We start from the raw sequence: 20582 nt of genomic DNA, 5'->3' as shown, positions 1-20582 counted from the left end.
GGAAATCACTTCACAACATTAAGGTAAGAACAACGTTCACCACACGAATCATAGTGGGACAAGAGGGCGTCTCGCAACAACATGCTCGAGAGCAGTGGTTTTCAAACTTTTTCTTTCCATACCACCTTAAGTAATCCCTGTGCCGTTGGTGCTCTGCGATTCATAAACGATTGCTTAAAGTGGTATTAGTGGAAAGAAAAAGTTTGAAAACCACTGGTTTAATCGTACTTAATTGACACGTTATATGCACGGGATCATAACTTCAAAGTAAATAGGTGAATGACAATTTTTATCAAACAAAATATTTCACTAAAAATTGGGTCAAGAGCAGTGGTTCTCAACTTTGTCTTCCCACCCACATACCACCTTAAGCAACCCCTTACTAATTACAGACAATTTATAGAGATTATTTAAAGTGGTATGTGACTGTAAATAAAAAAAAGTTTGAACACCACTGATCTAGAGCAATTATCGTTAAGCAAAGCAATACATTTTACAAAACTGTTAAGACAGCAATTTCAATTGTGGATGGCTTGAAGCTAAGATATTTCGGCATACTTATGTGCTAAATTATTAGACTGGATGTTAATTATGCAAGTATTCTGAACGTGTGCATTGAACTTCATGCGCAGAGATTCACGCATGAACATCTAAATGCTTAGAGGGTGGATGCCCTGACCACTGTTCCGGTTAGAATGTCCTTTCATTTTGATGAGCCAAAAACAGCGGAACACATTCCTAACTAACAACATACATCGGTATTACTGCTCTAATTTCAGAAGAAAATGCAGCCAATTTGGGATTCTGCCCATATAATATTTTGTTTTTAATTTTCAAAACTACTGCTGAGTCAGCATGGATCCCTTCTCTGGGCTTCCTTGAAACAGTGAAAACGTTTCATTCCCATCTCAGAGAATAAACCATTCCCCAAGAACCAGCTCCTCTGTTATACATTTCCACCGTGCAATGACAGAGAAAGTGTTCTTTTTTAAATTATTTTGTTGTTGTGCACGTGCGCCTGGAACACTTTTTAAACTTATTAACTATATCTAAAGATAAACCCAGGAAATCTTGGCAATACACGGCAGGAAAGGTAACATATGCGAAGCGGAATCCAGTGTTAACATATTGTCTTAATGCCCCCTAATCTGTGTTGAAAAGATGAGAAAATCAAACATGTTTCAAGCTCAAAGGGTTCTGGTGAGTTATATGGGTGGCATGAATGAAAAGGACACATCTGTGATAGGGCTGAGAATGTGAATGTATGGATAACATTATATTATCTCTGCTACTCGAAGAACATATTGGGGGGGGAGGGGGGAAGGTGCAGGCAAAGGATGGGTTAGATAGAGGCCAATGAATTAAAGTCGTTGGAGAGGATAAAATAAAATGTTGAAAGAGTGATGTCTAGAATTACGCAGTTGCTGTGAATTTAAAACAAACGTGTCTGCTGGAAATAGTCAACAGGTGAAGCAGTATCTTTGAAGAGAAAACAAATTTGGGTAGGTGCCTGCAGGTAGATTGTGCACCAAAATTGGGTTGTTTGCACGAGAAGGAATGGATAACGAGGTTGAATTATCTGTTGAATTCTAGGTTTTTGAATAAAATTATCTACCAATCAGAACGGGAAGAGCTCCGCTTACACTACAGGACTGAACGGACAAATCACTGATAGTTTTCATTCCTCATTGCAGAGGAGACTACATCAAGGGCAAGCAAGTTTTCTTCTCTACCGGAAGGACTGTTGTAGTCTTAAATACCAAAATGTTCCTAATTCATCTAGATATTAGAGGATTAGAAAAAAGAATTAAAAGTGCCGCTCATACTCCTTCGGAATTAAAGACCATTCAGAACTGTTTAATGATACATTACAATAATATATAATCAATGTACCCATAACATCACCATGCAAGAAGAACATATTATTGAAATAAAAAAGAGCAGAGAAAACTATGTAGTGTTTTAAGGTGTAAAAGCTAGTATGTATTTAATGCCTGGCCTTCTGTGTGCAATCATCTCACCTCAGAAACGCTGCATTTTATAGGGTTTACCATTGCAATATTTTCTTTTCCAATCGATGCGTTCAATTCTTTATTTGCAGATGATCTGCACCTGTTGGGGATAATAACGTCTCTCTTGGCAGACTAACGTCGGACATGACTCATAGCGGAAGCTTTGGGAGAGTGGGTCACCTCCAAATACTTCAACATAATTTGGTGGTATCTGAAGACTTTTACTGGCCTTCTGAATTCCATTCAATGAATGCATTGATTCAAAGTAACCACAAGTACCCAGGGAACGGTGTTGGTATAGGATGCCGTTTCTGCTTTTGTGAACTTTAATTGCGAGCACAACTAAAATTATAAAGAAAGCGATAGATATTACTCCTAAAGCTATAACCAACGGAGTTCAGGTCTGAACCTAGACTCTGACGACGAACTGCATACACTAGAGAACGTTTCACTATCAGTTCCATCCAGAGAGAGCACTAGGGTCATAGTGGCAGAGAGGGATGGTGTTCCATTATCTTTTACCACAACCACCAGCCTTTGGTTGGAGGCATCCTTTTTCAAAATTCGACGGATGGTCCAAACTTCGCCTGTTTCTGCGGAAATTGTAAAAAGGTTATGAGTCGCCTGAAAAATCTGATAAGAAAGTCGAGAGTTCTGACCAGAGTCGGCATCAGTGGCTGATATCTTGACAACCAAATATCCTGGTTCTGCAAACCTGGATATTGTTTCTATTGCTGTCGATCCATATGCAGGTGAAGTATGTATAATCACGGGAGCGGTGTCATTCTGGTCAAGGATCACAACATTCACTGAAGCATTACTGCTGAGTGCTGGCGTACCAGAGTCGCGCACTTCAACCTGGATCTGGAAATGTTTCAGTTGTTCGTAGTCAAAAACCCTTTGAGCATAAAGGACACCAGTGGCTGAATTAATCGAGACATAAAAGTTTATTGAGGAGTTCCGGACAAGAGAGGGCAGGATAGAAAAATTCAGTCGGGCGTTTTGTCGAACATCTGTATCATAGGGCAGTCACGGAAAGTATAGAACCCCCAATCCCATTGTTTTCTTGAACATTTGCCGTGTACACGGGATGAGAAAATTTTGGCGCATTGTCATTTATATTCGAAACCTCTACCCGGATGGTTTTCCTGGAAGTCAGAGGTGAGTCCCCCGAATCTATACACGTTATAGTAATATCATATTCGGGGTTGTGTTCCCGATCCAGTGGCTGCTGTACAACAATTCTGTAACAATTCATTATAGATGAATCCAAAATAAAAGGCAGTTGATTTGAAATTTGACAATGTACCTCCCCATTTTGACCCGAATCCCTGTCGTCTGCACTGAACAGAGCCACTATCGTTCCGGGTGCAGCGTCTTCCAAAACTATCGTTGACAATGACCGGAAGATCACCTCTGGCGTATTATCATTAACGTCAATAATTTCGACCAATACGTCGCAGTGCTCGGGAATGGCGCCTGGTCCCTTATCCATTGCCTGTACATTAATTTCAAAGACCTTGCTTTCTTCATAGTCTAATTTCCCCTTGAGTCTGATTTCACCAGTTTTAGCGTTCAAGTCGAAAAGTTTACGGGCAATAGAAGAAACATGTCTGAGGAGAGACTACATTATTTCCGCATTGAGGCCATCATCCACATCAGTAGCGTTCAGCGTGATGACCAGGGCCCCTATCGGTGTAGATTCCAACAGACGGACCCTATACACCGACTGAGAGAAAACAGGTGAGTTGTCATTTACATCCTTCACTGTGACTATAATCTTAACCACTCCCGATCTCGATGGTAAACCTCCGTCCCAGGCTGTTAACGTTAAACTGTGCAATGGCATGCTTTCTCTGTCCAAATGCTTCTGCAAAAGCAAGATTGGCCATTTGCCCTTCCCACTAGAAGTTGTACATCGAGAGTAAAATATTCATTCCGTTGCAGCTGGTAGGTTTGCAATGAATTATTGCCAATGTCTGGATCGTGTGCGTGTTCAAGGGGAAATCGCATTCCCGGTGGTGCAAACTCAGATTTCAAGGCGCAACTGGCTTTTGGGGAAAACGGGGGCATTGTCATTTACGTCGAGAATATCCCCTTCTATCTGATACAGGCTCAAGGGACTTTTAAGAACAACGTGGAAGGCTAATCGGCATTTTATTCCTGTCGATCCTTTCCGTCACGAATAAAATCCCACTCTCCAAATTTACATGGAAATACTGCCTCCTCGGTCCCGGCAGTAATCTCATACTGCGAGCCGAAAGCTGCGTTATATCTGATGCTAAATCGGCAACAATATTCCCAACAAAGGCTCCCAGTTGTAGCTCTTCAGGTACAGAATAACGAATCTGCCCAGATACAAGAACCCACGGAGAGAACACACAGCACAACAATTGGCATTTTAGCAACCAATATATTTTATATCTCATTTCCAGTGGAAGTCATTCCAATGGTTTCAGGCCCGGATTCTATTGTTCATTGTTCTTTCAACAGTGCGTCGATGTTAAAATGGAATAACCCCGATAAAAAAAAAAACTACCATCCCTCTTGCAAATCGCTTGAATTGTTTCATTCAAATTCTCGCATTTTGGCTAAAATTGCACGAGGACTCCAGGAACAACCCCACGGAGCCGCTGGTTATCCTGTTTCGTCTGTATCTGACCTACCGTGAGGTTGCTGCGTCGTGAAGGGGGCTGTGCGGATCACCGATCGTATCTCAGCTCCTGATTGGTGGAGAAACTCAATGATATTCCACCAATCAAGATTTTGGTCTTTTCTTAAAGCTGGAAGTATCTAAAGTTGCGCAGAATATTTGCTGTATTTAAGGTTGCACAATTAAAAGATATTTTAACCTTTCTGACAGCTCTTTTTCATTTCTCGCGAATGTCCACCCTTCCGTGTTTCGAAATCTAATATGGAGAATCTCTTTTGAACTGCAATGGAAATATCATGGTGGTTCAGCATTCAATTCTATGGATGACACATGCACCCCTTGTATTTACAGCAACTATTCGCTCTCGAGACGCACTCATCTCTAAGCCTAGAAGAAGGAATTGTTACTTGATTTCATTGAGGTGATCTAGTTTTAGATTAGAACCGTATCTTAATAATTTACACCAGTGGTTTTCAAACTTTTTTATTTCCACTCCCATACCACTTTACGTAATCCCTTAACCATAGATGCTCTGTAATTAATAAGCGATTACTTAAAGTGGTATGTGAGTGGGGGAAAAACGAGTAAAATCCAATGCTCTGGACCCAATTGTTACTGAAATATTTTGCTTCAGAAAAATTGTCATTCGCCCATTAGGTACGATTACAACATTGATTTTCAATTTTTTTCTTTCTGGTCACATACCACCTTAAGTAATCCCTTACTAAGCACAGAGCACCTATGTCATAGGGATTAGTTAAGGTGGGGTGCGATTGGAAAGAAAAATGTTTGAAAAACATTGATTTACACAAATAACTAGACTAGCCCTATAAAGATATGCAGTTGCTGCATAGTTGAAGGAAGATGATAAATCCTGGAAAAACTCAATAGAGGGCTTGTCAGCATCTGTGAAAATAGAAAACTACCACTTTAATGAAGCTGGAGATCAGCAATATTTGAAAAGTGATTTCTATAATGTCAATATTTTATTTCGTGGCTGGAAGATTGATCCCTGCAGTGACTGAATTTACAGTTTCTGTTAACCCCAAAACATTCACCGTGATCTAGTGATTTCACAGTTAATAATGCATTTCCGTATTTCACAAAAACATGTTTATTTAGTACTTAGCTGTGGATTCATTAGCTGAGATCATTCACGACACTATGGTAGCTTCTAGAAATTTAAGTCTTTTATGTATTTGCGTTTTATTTGCACAAGTCAAGAAGTATTTCTGATTCAGTTTTGCAGTCAATTTGCCTTGCGAGTTCTGTGTGATAGACATGGTTTTAACTTTAACTGCAGTGAGTTAATTGGAGTCTGCGATGGAACCGAAGCCAAGGACAATTATTTTAAAAGGAAAGGCTCCAGGTGTGGAAAATGCAAAAGTCTTTGAAAAGCTCCCAGGGATTTCTTTGGACGTCAAGGAGGCATTTGAAATGGATTACAATGAAGCAAATAACTTCACGTGCAAATAAAAGGTGTAAAGTGAGAGGAAATTATCAACAAACATCCTCAGAGTATAAAATATATTTTTCACTGAACAAAAAAAAAAATTCGGAAGCCTTGCATTTTGGGAAAATCCTTAATTTTTTTTAAATTAATCGGATCTTAGATCCAATAGAATAGTCGATCAAACATTGAATAACTTCAGCAGTCCTTGTAAATGCTGACAATTGCATATGACTGCATATCATTAACATGTGTTCTGAAATGTGATGCAGCAATTCCAGGACAAATTGTGTTTTCAAGCATGCAATGACAAAAACACTTTCCACCTGCTATTGACCACGACCTAACGCAGAAGCACATTCACACATTCTTGAATTTGATCACATTAAAACCAGTGGATTACACTGCGTAAATGCAATTTCACAAAGCGACCTCGATAAATATACGTTAAACATTAGGTTACAATTCCGCATGGATAGACTAACTTATTGATTCTCCATCACCTTTTACCACCTTGCAAGCAGTGGTCAATATAGTCAATGAACAATTTTCACCTGAATAGATGTGCAACATCAACAACATTCATAGGATGTCACACTACCTTAAGAAAGCTTCCGGTCTTGACCACAATTTCGATATCTAAAAAATTCACTCTGTTCTCCAAATATTCACGCTCACCACCTAATAGTTCATCAGTTGTAACACAATCTTCTAAATTTCTGCATCTTTTTGTTCTATTTACAGCCCGAAAGAAGCCCATTCCGGCCATTTAAAGCCCTGCCGCCCAATTATACTGAAATTAACCCACAATTCCTTACGGTGCGGAAGGTGGGAAGAAACTGGAACACTCTAGGAAAGTCCACGCAAACAGGGGAGAACAGACTGCGCCGGGTTCGAACCCAGGTGGCTGACGCTGTAATGGCGTCGTGGACTCCAGGAAGATGACAACATATACCAAATCCTTGGATAATGAAATAATTCTCCAACCTGACACTTCTAATTTGAGGAATAGAATATTGCCTGATGATAACCACCAAGTTTCCCGAATGTACATATGAGTATATTGTCACCGTATTGCTTATGTTTTGTAAAGAAGTCGCAGAGTTATACAGAACATATAAATGCTCTTCGGCTCATCAGTTATTGACTAACACTGATAGGAATTTTGTGCAGAAAATTCTGTAATTTGGGAATTTACATATTCACTCAATTCTTTGCACAATTTTGTCAGTTACTCATTTTCGCTACCAGCTGGAGTACTGAGCTACTAATTTCCACCATTCACTGGGCAAAAGAATATTGTCCCAAATTCTATCTAAAATTCTTCGCTATTTCCACAAACTAGGTCTTTGACATTTGCTATGGTAGAAATGTCCCTATTATCAACTTAGTTTTTGATCGACTTAAATGTATGTATCTCCATCAAGCTCACTGTCAACATTATCCATTGCAAGGATAATAAACTTAGACACCCCCCACCCCCCCCCCCCCACCACCACATTATTCTCTTCTTACTACTGAATTTGTCCTTTCCAGAGAACGAAGTGGTGAGTCTGCACTGACCGCTCTCCAGTGCAATCAACCCGTTCTTATTGTGCGGTCACAAGAACTGCATGTGGTCCAGTTGCTGCCGAGTCAATGACGTTCTATGTCATCTCGTCAATGCTCGGATACCCTATCCGCTGTCCAACTAAGCCGAGTATCCCATGGCCATTCCTCGCCTTGAGGGATCGTTGGTCTTCTATGCCAATGTCTACATGCTCCACAATACTCCCCAGGGCCGCGCCATTTATTGTGAATGACTCGCCTTCATTAATCTTTTTTTCCAGCTGAATCTACTTCCATTAATCAGTATTAAATTCACCCGCCGTTGCTCTGCTTCATTAAAGCCTTTTCAAGAGCAAATATCAATAACCTATTAATTTTTGTCTTATTCGTCAACACACCCATTATAAGTATCTGGATTTCTTTGATCATAGTTTGCTCGGTATATGTCTGCTGAAGTGGTAATTCTGCTTCCAACGCGGGAAAAAGAATCTCAGGGTTGTATGTGATGTCATGTATATGCTGTGACAATAAATACGATCGTTCCCTCCCGTGATGGTTTAAATTCACAGGAGTTATTCAAAGTTTGTTATGGACTATTGTTACCGTTTCAGATTGAAAACTTTTCAACCCAATGTGATCTGTTCATCACCGTGAAATGCTTCCACTTGTCCCTCTCTCCATGTTATGATAATCTTTTTGAGTATTTGCCAGCATTTTCCTCTGATATTTCATTTTCCAGTATCTGCAGGTTTTCTTTACTTTTGCAATAAAATGTACATTGATCAATCTGGGATGATCTGACAAAGCAGCATATAAAATAACTAATTTGGACGATTGTGTGGAAAATATTGTGAAGGAAACTTACCAAGGGATTTTAACCGCCTGCTTGGAACCCTGCTCTGCTTTCACATCAAATATCTACACTGACTGAAAAATGCTTATTAAGTTGAATGCTTGCAAATATCTCTCGACAGAGAGATATTTCAGTGGTTGGCTTATCAACTTCAAACGAAACATGGAGAAATGTGGCATTTAACAATGCCGGTGTAAAATGTTTTGGACTTACATTTTAGCGTAAAAAGGGTACAATGCCTTGTAAAACAACTACCTAAAGAAAATGAACACGTGGATTGTAAGTTGCCTGCGCACCAAAAATGATCACATTTTATCAGTGTCATTTTAGAGATTTAGCCAAATTTCCTAATTTACGCATCCAAATTAAATATTTAACTCTTTTGCTTATTTTCACCAGTACCTTACCTCAATGTTTACACTGCAATTAGATTCTTCCAGCTTGGTCGTCCCTGCATTTTTATTCTCAACATATTTTTTCTGGACATACTGCATAGCAGCGGACTGCCCGCACGTTTGTCGAGACGGGAAGTCTCCCTTGACGGACTGCAATGTTGAACACGATTCATATCGGAAGCGTTGAGAAAGTGGATCCCCTCCGAAAACCTCAACATAATTCGGTGGGATCTGGAGATTTCTACTGGCCTTTTGGATTCCAGTCAAAGGATTTCTTGTTGTGAAACACCAACAAAGAGTCGGAGAATTGTATTGTCGTCCCACGCAATTTCTGCTTTTATGAACTTTAACAGCGAGGATCATTAAAACCACGAGAAAAATCAACGAAGTTGTCCCCAAGGCTATGACCAGGTAAAAGTTTAGATCAGGAGAGAAGTCACGATCTTTGGATAAACTAGTTGCACTGGAGAATGTTTCACTTCCTTTCACAGATAGTACAATGGTTACTGTGCCTGAAAGTGATGGAATACCATCATCTTTCACGACCACCACCAGCCTTTGTTTAGAGGCATCTTTGCTCTCAAATCCACGGATAGTCCAAATTTCCCCTGTGCCTGTAGAAATCGTAAACAGATTGGGGTGAGTGGCCTCAAAAATAAAGTAATTCAGTCGAGCATTCTGACCGGCGTCGGCGTCAGTGGCTGATACCTTGATAACTAAGTTCCCAGGTTCTGCAAATCTGGATATTGTGTCCGTTGCTGTTGATCCATATTTGAGCAAAGGGTTCACGATCACCGGGGCATTGTCATTCTGATCAAGTATAGCAACATGCACTGAAGCGTTACTGGTTAGCGGTGGAAATCCAGAATCATGCACTTGAACGTAAACCTTAAATTCTTTTAATTGTTCGTAGTCAAAAGACCTCTGAGCAAATAACACTCCATTCTCTGAGTTTATAGTAATATAAGAGGCAATGGAGGAGTTTTCAACTAGTGATGGCAGGATAGAAAAGTTAAGACGGGCGTTTTCTCCTACATCCTGATCAAATGCGCTCATAGAGAAGATTGAAGCGCCTCTAACGTTGTTCTCCATGACATTGACCATGTACATAGGTTGCGTAAACATTGGGGCGTTGTCATTTATATCTGAAATATCTACACGAACCGTTTCTCTGGATGTTAAAGCGGGGTTCCCTGCATCTGTGCATGTTATGGTAATGTCATACCTTGAAGTCGTTTCGCGATCCAGTAGATGCTGTAAAATCAGACGAGAAAACTTTTCCATGGATGAATCCAGTTTAAACGGCACTTCACTTGGAATTTGACACACCACTTCACCATTTTCTCCAGAATCTTTGTCTTCTACACGGAGCAATGCCACTATCGTACCGACTGAAGCATCTTCAGAGACTGTATTTATTGAAGATGACAGCGTGATTTCAGGGGAGTTATCATTCACATCGATAACATCAACTAAAACATCACAGTGTTGTGGAATTCCGTAAGGGCCATTGTCGACTGCTTGCACATTAATCTCAAAAAAATTGCATTGTTCATAGTCCAAGCGCCTTTTCAGTCGAAGTTCGCCAGATTTAGAATCGATCCGAAATAATTCAGGAACATTTTCAGAACTATGGCTACTGATCATGTACGTTATCTCTCCATTGGTTCCATCGTCCAAGTCAGTGGCGTTTAACGTAATGATCAGTGTACCGGTGGGAGATGATTCGAGCAGGCTCACTCGATAAACCGACTGCGAGAAAACAGGAATGTTGTCGTTGGCATCCTGCACTTCGATAGTTACCTGAAGCCTGCCCGATCTCACAGGGACTCCGCCGTCCTCGGCGAGCAACGTTAACTCGTGGTTTGGCATTGTTTCTCTATCCAAAGGTTTTTGTAGAACCAATACGGGAAGCATTCCTTTTCCATGGCGTGTTTGGACATCAACAATGAAATATTCATTCGGAAAGAGCTGGTAGGTCTGCAAGGAATTAGTTCCAATGTCCGGATCGCGTGCGGCCTCGAGAGGGAATCGCGCTCCCGGCGTCATGATCTCGGAGATTTCAAGGCGGACCTGGCTTTTCGGGAAGCTGGGAGCGTTGTCATTTACATCGAGAATCTCCACTTCCACTTGGTGCAGGCTGAGGGGATCTTCAAGCACAGCGCTTAAGGATAAAACGCAATCGTTGCTCGAGCCGCAAAGTTGTTCTCTGTCAATTCTTTCATTCACAAATAAAAGGCCATTTTCCAAATTCACGTCCACATACCGTTTCCTCGGACCGAGCGCCACCCGCAAACTGCGAGCCGAGAGCTGCTTCAGACCCAAACCCAAATCAATTGCGATATTCCCAACAAAGGCACCCGCTTGCAGTTCCTCAGGAACAGAATATCGAATCTGTGCAGAAACGAGAATCCAGTGGCCGAATAAACAGCCAAATAGTTGGTATTTCACCAGCCAATGTATATTATCTCTCATTTCCAGGAGAATTCATTCCATTTGTTTCAACCCGAGACAATGCCTTTTGACAGCGACTCCCTTTAAAAGGGACAAATACGAGGCTGAATATATCTGTACCTTCTTGCGAATTGTGAGACTAATTTCATTTATTTCTTTTCGTGTTGCGGGCCGAATCCTGCAGGAATCCTCCGCAGCTGCTGGCTGTCGGGTTTTCAAGGCGTCTGATCTTACGTGATGGCGGCTGGGCATGGAAGGGGGCTGTGCAGATCACCGGTCACATCTAGACTTCTGATTGGTGGACAGCGCAGCAGTCATAGCTGACCAATCAGATTACACATCATTTCTTAAAGCGAGAACTGCTTCAATGCGCACCTTTATTGGTGCACAATTGAAATTTATTTCAACCGTTTCGACCTTTCAATTTTTTTTTGAAAGATAGCCCTACGTTTCAAGAACAACTGGAATCAATAGATCAAATATGAAGAAAGGTTTTTCAAAATCACGATTAAAAGTACATAAGCGGCAGGGTTATCGTCGCGGTTAGCGCAACGCTATTACAGCACCAGCGATCGGGACATGGGTTCGAAACCCACGCTCTTTGTAAGGAGTTTCTACGTTCTTCCCGTGTCTGCGTCGGTGTCTCCGGGGGCTCCGGGTTCCTTCCACCGTTCAAAACTTACCGGACTTGTGGGTTAATTGGGTGTAATTGGGCGGAACGGACTCGTGAGCCGAAACGGCCTATTACCGTGCTGTGAGTCTAAATTTAAAAATAAAATAAAAATTAATCTATGTACTAAAGTGTGGATTGCATTCAAAAAATGTGTTTCACTGTACATGGCACGATTGAATTCAATTCAAAATACCCAAAACGTATTAGGTTCTAAACTAGTGGTTCTAAAAAAAGGTTTCCCCGTGCACGTACGACCTTAACCAGAGTTACTCTGTGGTTAGTAAGGGATTCGGCGCTTGACGTCCTGTTTTGCGGAAACTGCCAAAATGTTTGGCCTGGAAGTCAGCCTGAAGAAAACTGAGGTCCTCCATCAGCCAGCTCCCCACCATGACTACCAGCCCCCCCACATCTCCATCGGGCACACAAAACTCAAAACGGTCAACCAGTTTACCTATCTCGGCTGCACCATTTCATCGGATGCAAGGATCAACAACGAGATAGACAACAGACTCGCCAAGGCAAATAGCGCTTTTGGAAGACTACACAAAAGAGTCTGGAAAAACAACCAACTGAAAAACCTCACAAAGATTAGCGTATACAGAGCCGTTGTCATACCCACACTCCTGTTCGGCTCCGAATCATGGGTCCTCTACCGGCATCACCTAAGGCTCCTTGAAGCGTTGTCTCCCTCCATCCTCAACATTCATTGGAGCGACTTCATCACCAACATCGAAGTACTGGAGCTGGCAGAGGCCGACAGCATCGAATCCACGCTGCTGAAGATCCAACTGCGCTGGGTAGGTCACCTCTCCAGAATGGAGGACCATCGCCTTCCCAAGATCGTGTTATATGGCGAGCTCTTCACTGGCCACCGAGACAGAGGTGCACCAAAGAAGAGATGCAAGGACTGCCTAAAGAAATCTCTTGGTGCCTGCCACATTGACCACCGCCAGTGCACTGATATTGCCTCAAACCGTACATCTTGGCGCCTCACAGTTTGGCGGGCAGCAACCTCCTTTGAGGAAGACCGCAGAGCCCACCTCACTGACAAAAGACAAAGGAGGAAAAACCCAACACCCAACCCCAACCAACCAATTTTCCCCTGCAACCGCTGCAACGTGTCTGCCTGTCCCACATCGGACTTGTCAGCCACAAATGAGCCTGCAGCTGACGTGGACATTTATCCCTCCATAAATCTTCATCCGCGAAGCCTAGTCAAAGAGAAGACCTAAGGTAGTAGTTGAATGGGAAAAAGTGTTGAGAACCATTGTCCTAAAGAGCATGCGTTGAAATTACTGAGGCTACTTCTTCAGAAATAGTTCTCTACAACCAGGAGCACAAGAGCAAAACGGACATGAGAGTACGGGAAATTTCATGTCGAAGTAAATATCACTATTTACCACAAAACTAAATAACTACAGGAATTATTAGGCTGTGGCACAAAGTCGGAGACTGCATTTGTCAGTTTACAATGTTTTCTTTGTGATTTAGAGCATTTCATTTGGAAAGTAGCAGCGCACAAGGTGACAAGCAGCCCACTTCGGCTCCATACAGTGAGCAAATCCAGTTATGTTAAAATACAATGCTGGAGAAACTCAGCAGGCTAACCAGTACTTTATATAAAAAAGTTAAAGATACATAAACAACAGTTTGGGCTGGAGCCCTATATCAAAGTTTCATACATTGATGAAGTACACAAGCCAAAAGCTTTGGTTATGGATCTTTATTTATACTATATAAAGTACGCAGGTTGACCCGATGACCTTCTCCAGCATTGTATTTTACTTCATTCTCAATGTCTGCAGTTTTTCATGTTTTAAATCCCCTCATGAATGGCTTGTCGAATGTGTGTTTGTACTGTGTGTTTTTTTCCACCTTGACCGGACAATGCTGTTTCGTCGAGTTATAATTTTATAATTGGATAAGTAGTCTTTAACTTGAACGTGAACTTGACACAGCCCAGGAACAGGTCATCTATATAAGACTATTTGTATTTCAATGCACGTAGTTCATCTCTTTCCATTCGCGGCTTTCTCGTGTGCATGAGTCAGTGGCTCCTCAATATTTATGATTATTTCTGGTCCATCCACATCCCTGCCAGTCAATTCCAGTCACTTAGCATTCTTTGGGTAAAACGTTTTTGTTGGCTTTGTCGTCGTTTCATACAACGGCAACAGCGCAACCTTTTAAAAAATAAATTAAAGTCCAGTCATGTTTATTGTCATCTGATTGTACAAGTACAACCCGACAGAACAGCGTTCTCAGGTCCTTGGTGCAAATAAAAATGCAGACATACAATCAGATATAACACCCAAACAGACAGGACAAAAAAATGCAAGGCCAGTATTATATCTAGTATAAATAAATTTTGCTTTGTACAAACGAGTGTCTCGGATGGTCAGTGTGACTAGTTCTTTTGGTCGTTAAATATTCTCGCTTCCTGTGGAAAAAAACAGCTGTTCCTCAGCCTTGTGGTGCTGGCTTTGATATTCCTTTATCTCTTCACGACGGGAGCAGCTGAAAGATGGTGTGTGCAGGGTGGAAGGGGTCCTCAATGATTTTTCGCACCCTTTTCAGACAAAGGTCCCGGTGGAACATGTCGATGTGGGTTGGTGGGGTGGGGTGGGGGGGGGGGGGTGGAGACTCCACTGATCCTCTCGGCCACTCTTATGATCTGTAGAATGACTTCAGATCCATTTCTCTACAGCAAATGTATCCACACTGTGATGCAGCCGTCCAAGACGCTCTCGATAGATCGCCTATAGAAGATTGACATAAAGGCGGTCGCTTTGCCAGCTTCAGTCTACTCAGGAAGTGCAGTCACTGTTGCATATCCACGATAGGTCACCTTATGTTTGGTGCTGTCCATTCTCTCAGCTATATAGTTGTTGGTGTGTAGTGAAGGGCTGTCGTTCCTGGTTCTCTTGAAGTTCACGATCATCTCTTTCATCTCATCCACATTGAGACTCGGGTTGTTATTCTCCAACAATTTCACGAGATGTTCCATTTCTTCTTTGTAGTGAATCTTCATTGTTTCTGATGAGACCAACTACTGTTATGTCATCTGCAAACTTGTTAACACTATTGGAGCTGGATCTGATGATGCAGTCATGGGTCAGTATCTGAGCAAGAGCGGGCTGAGCACGCAGCCCTGAGGCGCGCCAGTCCTGAGCATGACAGTGGTAGATACTCTGCTGTTCATCTACTGCCTATTTTCATGGAATAATGGATTTGGCTCCACCCCGACAATAAGAACCATTTTATTTTAATGCTCTCCATCGTCACTTTATATTCTTCTTGTATTTTGCCTTTTAAATGCAAAATGACACATCTGTTTCGATTGAACTCCACATGACAACCGAATTTAGCAAACTCACTAATTCTTATTCCGTCTGTAAACATCGATCAGCCCAATTACATTTTTCGATCAAATCATTTACATAATATAACAAACAATGCGGGTCCTACCATTGATCTCTGTGAAACACACAAACCATAGACCTTCAGCCTAAATAACATCCCGACTACTGTCCTTGGTCTTCTTCAACCTTGATATTTGATCCACTTTTTCCAAATCATTGTGGATCCCATCTGACTTTGTCTTCTCTATCAACCAGCAGCGAAATATCTTTTGTTTTACAGAAGTCGACGTAGACAACATTCGCTGCTCTATCATCATCAGTTACCTTCGCCATTTGCTCAAACCCCGAATCCAACACGAGGTATCCCACAAAAAGACATGCTGAGCATCCCCTCAAATAAATCTATACTTCTCCAAACGTGTGTAAAACGTTCTTTATTAATTTCCCGGCCATTGATGTATGGGAAGGAGGATATATCTACTTCATTTTGATACAATTCATTTTTGTTTAATATATAGCTTCAATATCACTTGGAGAAATCTAATGTTCTGCACGAATTAGAGTTGTATTCTTAGATGTTTCTCCCAGAATGCACCACAATATAAAACTTCAGGAGAACATGTTGAGTGCCTCTATCACCAGTGTACCGGTAACAATGGAGTTTCTATACAACCAGCAACATGCCCCCATTTACCTAGTCTGATAATACACCGTTATTCCTTTATTTCTCCTGAGTGAAAACTATTGTATTCACTCCAAGGAATGTGGGTGTGAGCACTTACAGATCATGACGGGCTAACAAGTTCACTCACTGCCAGTTTCTCAACGTCAATTATATCTAGGTATTAATAAAAAGTTCTGTCTCAGTTAGCTACTTCCAAGACAGGATTGCAAAATTTTTCATTTAATTTTCCATCGTCTGGCACGGAGAAACGTTCGGATAGTGGAGTGTTAAAGGTAGCACTCAAAACAGTTAAAATATTTCCACCGAAGGTCATATATGCTTCTATTGTTGCATGATAATCGGTATGCGCAACGTTTTACGCAAGGATATCCAAAGTTTCACATTGTAGACGACTATAACCTATGTATTTGAACTACAGGGTGCCGCTTGCATTTTGATGCTTCTGTCAAGAAAAGATAGTACAGTTTTCATATATTAAAACATATTTGAGGTGGTATTGCTGCTTCAATGTACGTAATAAAGCACGTACATTGTGCAAACTCAGTATCCCAGACAACAGCATAATAATGCCAGATTTATTTTTAAAAATGCTGATTTGTTAGTAATTTTATTCAACATTTTTAACACTTCTGGTTATCCTCGAAGGTGTGTAAATATGATATAATGTTCATTCAAAGTAAAAAATTTTGTATCGAAGCATTATCTCGCATAGAAGAAGACAGGATAAGATTTGGCATTTTGTTACACGTTTCTATAATGAGATTTAACCCAATGACATCAAAGTCAAAAAAGGTACGAAAGATTGCAGATGTTCAATTTTTAAGGCAATGTACGGTGTGTGGAGGGCGCTGCGGATTCAACCTTTTGGATCAATGCCACCATGAGATTCAGAAAAGAACAAATTACAATAATCTCGGTGATAGGGTAGAAAACCAAATAGTCAATGCGACATGGTTTTCAGTGCTGGCAAATGGAGGTCTGCAGCCTTGTGTGGAAATGAATGAGGATGGTTAGTGAGAAAAATTATTATGGACCTGTGAAAAACAGGTTTCTCGAAATCTCGAAGGCGATTGTTGTATTTACTAAGCAAATCAGGCAACGTCGATGGGGAGAGACAAAATGAGAAATTATTGCTTGCTTTTATGATGGATTTACCCCCCCCCCCGCCCACCATCAACACCATCACCATCTTTGTTTGCTGGTGTACCCTTCCTCCCTTATCCACTTGCCTGTGGGACTGTGCTCCTCTCCCTGCCCCTCCCTTACAATTCTATTCAGGCGCCTGCCAACATTTCTTTTCTATGGAGATGAAGGGCTCCAATCTGAAACCTTGTTCATATATCCTTATCTTTGCCATATAATGTATGTTCCTTCACCTGCTGAGTTTCTAGAGCATTCTGTTTGACATGGAAAGCGTGGTTATCGTTAGTAACGAGGGTTTACCCTACAGAGACAAAATGTGTGTTGTTTCACCATCTTTTGTTGGACCTCGTTGAAATTGTGGAGATGCGTAAAGTTAGAGCGGGAGTGAAATTCCAAAATAAAGTGAAGAGCGAGAGAAAGTGTGGGGCTCCCAAGTGACAGGGATGGGGTATTCATGCCTGCCAATTTAGAGGAAGCTACAACGTAGACACCGAATACAACACGCGTGATACGAAGAATAAGAATATTGATTTTCACATGGAAGGTTCAAGTTATTAATAGCTCGACAGCTGGGTGTATTGATGAGTCCGATTAAAATGCACCTAAATATCCCGGCGATAGCTTAAGCGTTTGAAACCAGAATATAGTTACTGCTTTAAATAACAACAAATGTATGTACATATATATTCGCCAAAATTATATATATATATGTAATTCGCCAAAATACTCGTGTTTACAAATATGATAATTTTCCTTTCGCTTTAAAATTACCTCACCTCGTGAACATTGGATTTTTCAGAAATCAATATTCCAGCAGATTCTTCTGCAGTAGTTTCTCCCACCACACAGTTTTTGTCTGCAGGGGTTCTATGTATGTTGGGGACGATGAAACCTCTCTTGGTAGACTGTAATGTCGAGCAAGACTCATAGCGGAATCTTTGGGAGAGCGGGTCACCCCCAAATACCTCAATATAATTTGATGGTATCTGAAGGCTTTCGCTGGCGGTTTGAATTCCAACCAATGAATTTCCCGTTTCAAAGCAACAGCAAGTACTTAGGGTACGGTGGTGGTATACAACACCATTTCTGTTTTTGTGAACTTTAATGGCGAGAATAACTACAATTGCGAGAAACATGATAGATATGGATCCAAAAGCTATAACCAAGACAAAGCTCAGTTCAGGCCTGAACCTGGGATCGGCAGAAGACTGGCTGACACTGGAGGACGTTTTACTACCAGTCTCAACCAGAGATAATACTACAGTCATAGTGGCAGAGAGTGAGGGAATTCCATGATCTTTTACGGCAATCACCAGCCTTTGAGAAGAGGCTTCCTTACTCAGAATTCGACGAATAATCCAAATTTCGCCACTGTCTGCAGAAATTGTAAAAAGGTTGTGACTGGTCGCCTGAAAAATGTGATAAGAGAGTCGAGAATTCTGACCAGCGTCGGAGTCAGTGGCAGATACCTTAAGAACCAAATATCCAGGTTCTGCCAACCTGGATACTGTTTCTGTTGCTATGGATCCGTGTTCGGGAGCAGGCTGTTTAATCACGGGAGCATTGTCATTCTGATCAAGGATCACAACATTCACTGAAGCATTACTGCTGAGTGTTGGCGTGCCAGAGTCTCGCACTTCAACTTGGATCTGGAAATGTTTCAGTTGTTCATAGTCAAACACTCTCTGAGCATAAAGGACACCAGTGGCTGAATTCATTGAGACAAAAGAGTTTATTGAAGAATTCTCAACTTGAGACTGCAGGATAGAATAGCCCAGCTTGGCGTTTCCACCCACATCTGGATCGAAAGCCGTTATGGAAAGCAGGGATGCTCCAATCTCATTGTTTTCTTGAATATTGGCTGTGTATTCCGAGCGTGAAAACTTTGGAGCATTATCATTTATATCTGAAACTTCTATGCTAAACGTTTTTCTGGAAGTGAGAGGAGGGTTCCCAGAATCGGTGCATGTTATAGTTATATCATACTTGGGGTTGCTTTCACGATCCAGTGACTGTTGTACAATAATTTTGAAATATCTCTTTAGAGATGAATCTAGTTTGAAGGGCAGCTGATCTAAAAGTTGACAATGTACCTCACCATTTTGTCCGGAATCTCTGTCATCTGCAGTGAACAGAGCCACTACCGTCCCAAGAGTAGCGTCTTCGGAAACTGTCTTTGACAAAGAACCAAACGTCACCTCCGGCGCGTTATCATTCACATCAATAATATCCAGCAATACATCACAGTACTGGGGTATAGCACCGGAACCTTTATCTACTGCTTGGATGTTAATCTCAATGGCGCTGCTTTCTTCATAGTCTAAATGCCCTTTGAGTCTGATTTCGCCCGTTTTTGGGTTGACATCAAAAAGCTTTCGGGCAGTTGTAGAAATGTGGCTGCTCAGAAAGTACCTTATCTCCCCATTTGCACCCTCATCCAGATCAGTAGCGTTCAATCTGATGATCAGGCTTCCCTTTGGTGCATTTTCGAACAGACTAACCCTGTAAACGGACTGAGAAAAGACAGGAGAGTTGTCGTTTACATCCTGCACAATGACCATAATCTGAACCGTTCCTGATCTCGGAGGTGTACCCCCGTCTTTAGCTGTTAGCGTTAAATTGTGGATTGGTGCAGATTCTCTGTCGAAGGACCTCTGTAGGGACAATATCGGCCGTCTGCCCTTCCAGCTGCTCGTTTGCTGGTCCAAAATAAAATATTTGTTCGGCTGGAGGTCGTAGGTTTGCAAAGCGTTGCTGCCAATGTCCGGATCGTGTGCGCGTTCAAGGGGAAATCGCATCCCTGGTGCCGCAGACTCATAGATTTCCAGACGAAACTGACTTTTCGGGAAACTGGGAGCATTGTCATTAACATCGAGAATTTCCACTTCTACCTGGTAAAGGGTCAATGGATTTTCAACCACAACATCAAATGATAAACGGCAATCGAGATTCGATCCACAAAGCTGTTCCCTGTCGATTATTTCCTTCACAAATAAAATCCCACTCTCCAAATGTATGCCGAAATACTGGTTCCTTGAACTGGGCGCTATCCGCATACCGCGAGCAGACAACAGCTTTCCGTCTATATCTAAATCGGCAGCAATATTCCCAACAAAGGCTCTCGGTTGCAGCTCTTCAGGGACAGAATAACGAATCTGCCCAGATACAAGAACCCACGGAGAGAACATTAAGCACAATACGTGGCATTTTAGAAACCAATATATGTTATATCTCATTTCCAGTGGAAGTCATTCCAGTGGTTTCGGTTCCAGACAGTATTGTTCGTTGTCCTTTCAACAAAGTGTAGAAACAAACCCGACAAAAAAAAAGACCCGTACCTCGTGCGAATCGCTC

General features: G+C 41.6%; 2 protein-coding genes and 1 pseudogene across 2 annotated transcripts in view; all 3 read right to left on the bottom strand.

The window, feature by feature from the left end:
* LOC138743156 (protocadherin gamma-A11-like) overlaps positions 1-20582 on the bottom strand; it is a 149493-nt gene that overhangs the window by 109604 nt on the left and 19307 nt on the right. The window lies entirely within an intron of this gene.
* Positions 2092-4441, bottom strand: LOC138742916 (protocadherin-10-like; annotated as a pseudogene).
* LOC138742914 (uncharacterized) lies at positions 4650-20487 on the bottom strand. The gene is made up of 3 exons (XM_069897798.1): positions 18000-20487; positions 8924-11381; positions 4650-4805 (listed from the first exon to the last, which is right to left on the bottom strand). Exons 1-3 carry the CDS (start codon positions 20462-20464, stop codon positions 4650-4652), a joined length of 5079 nt encoding a protein of 1692 aa, XP_069753899.1. The 5' UTR covers positions 20465-20487.

The sequence above is a fragment of the Narcine bancroftii genome, chromosome 9 (genome assembly GCF_036971445.1).
Source record: "Narcine bancroftii isolate sNarBan1 chromosome 9, sNarBan1.hap1, whole genome shotgun sequence".
Taxonomy (NCBI): domain Eukaryota; kingdom Metazoa; phylum Chordata; class Chondrichthyes; order Torpediniformes; family Narcinidae; genus Narcine; species Narcine bancroftii.
This window is presented reverse-complemented; position numbering and strand designations above follow the sequence as displayed.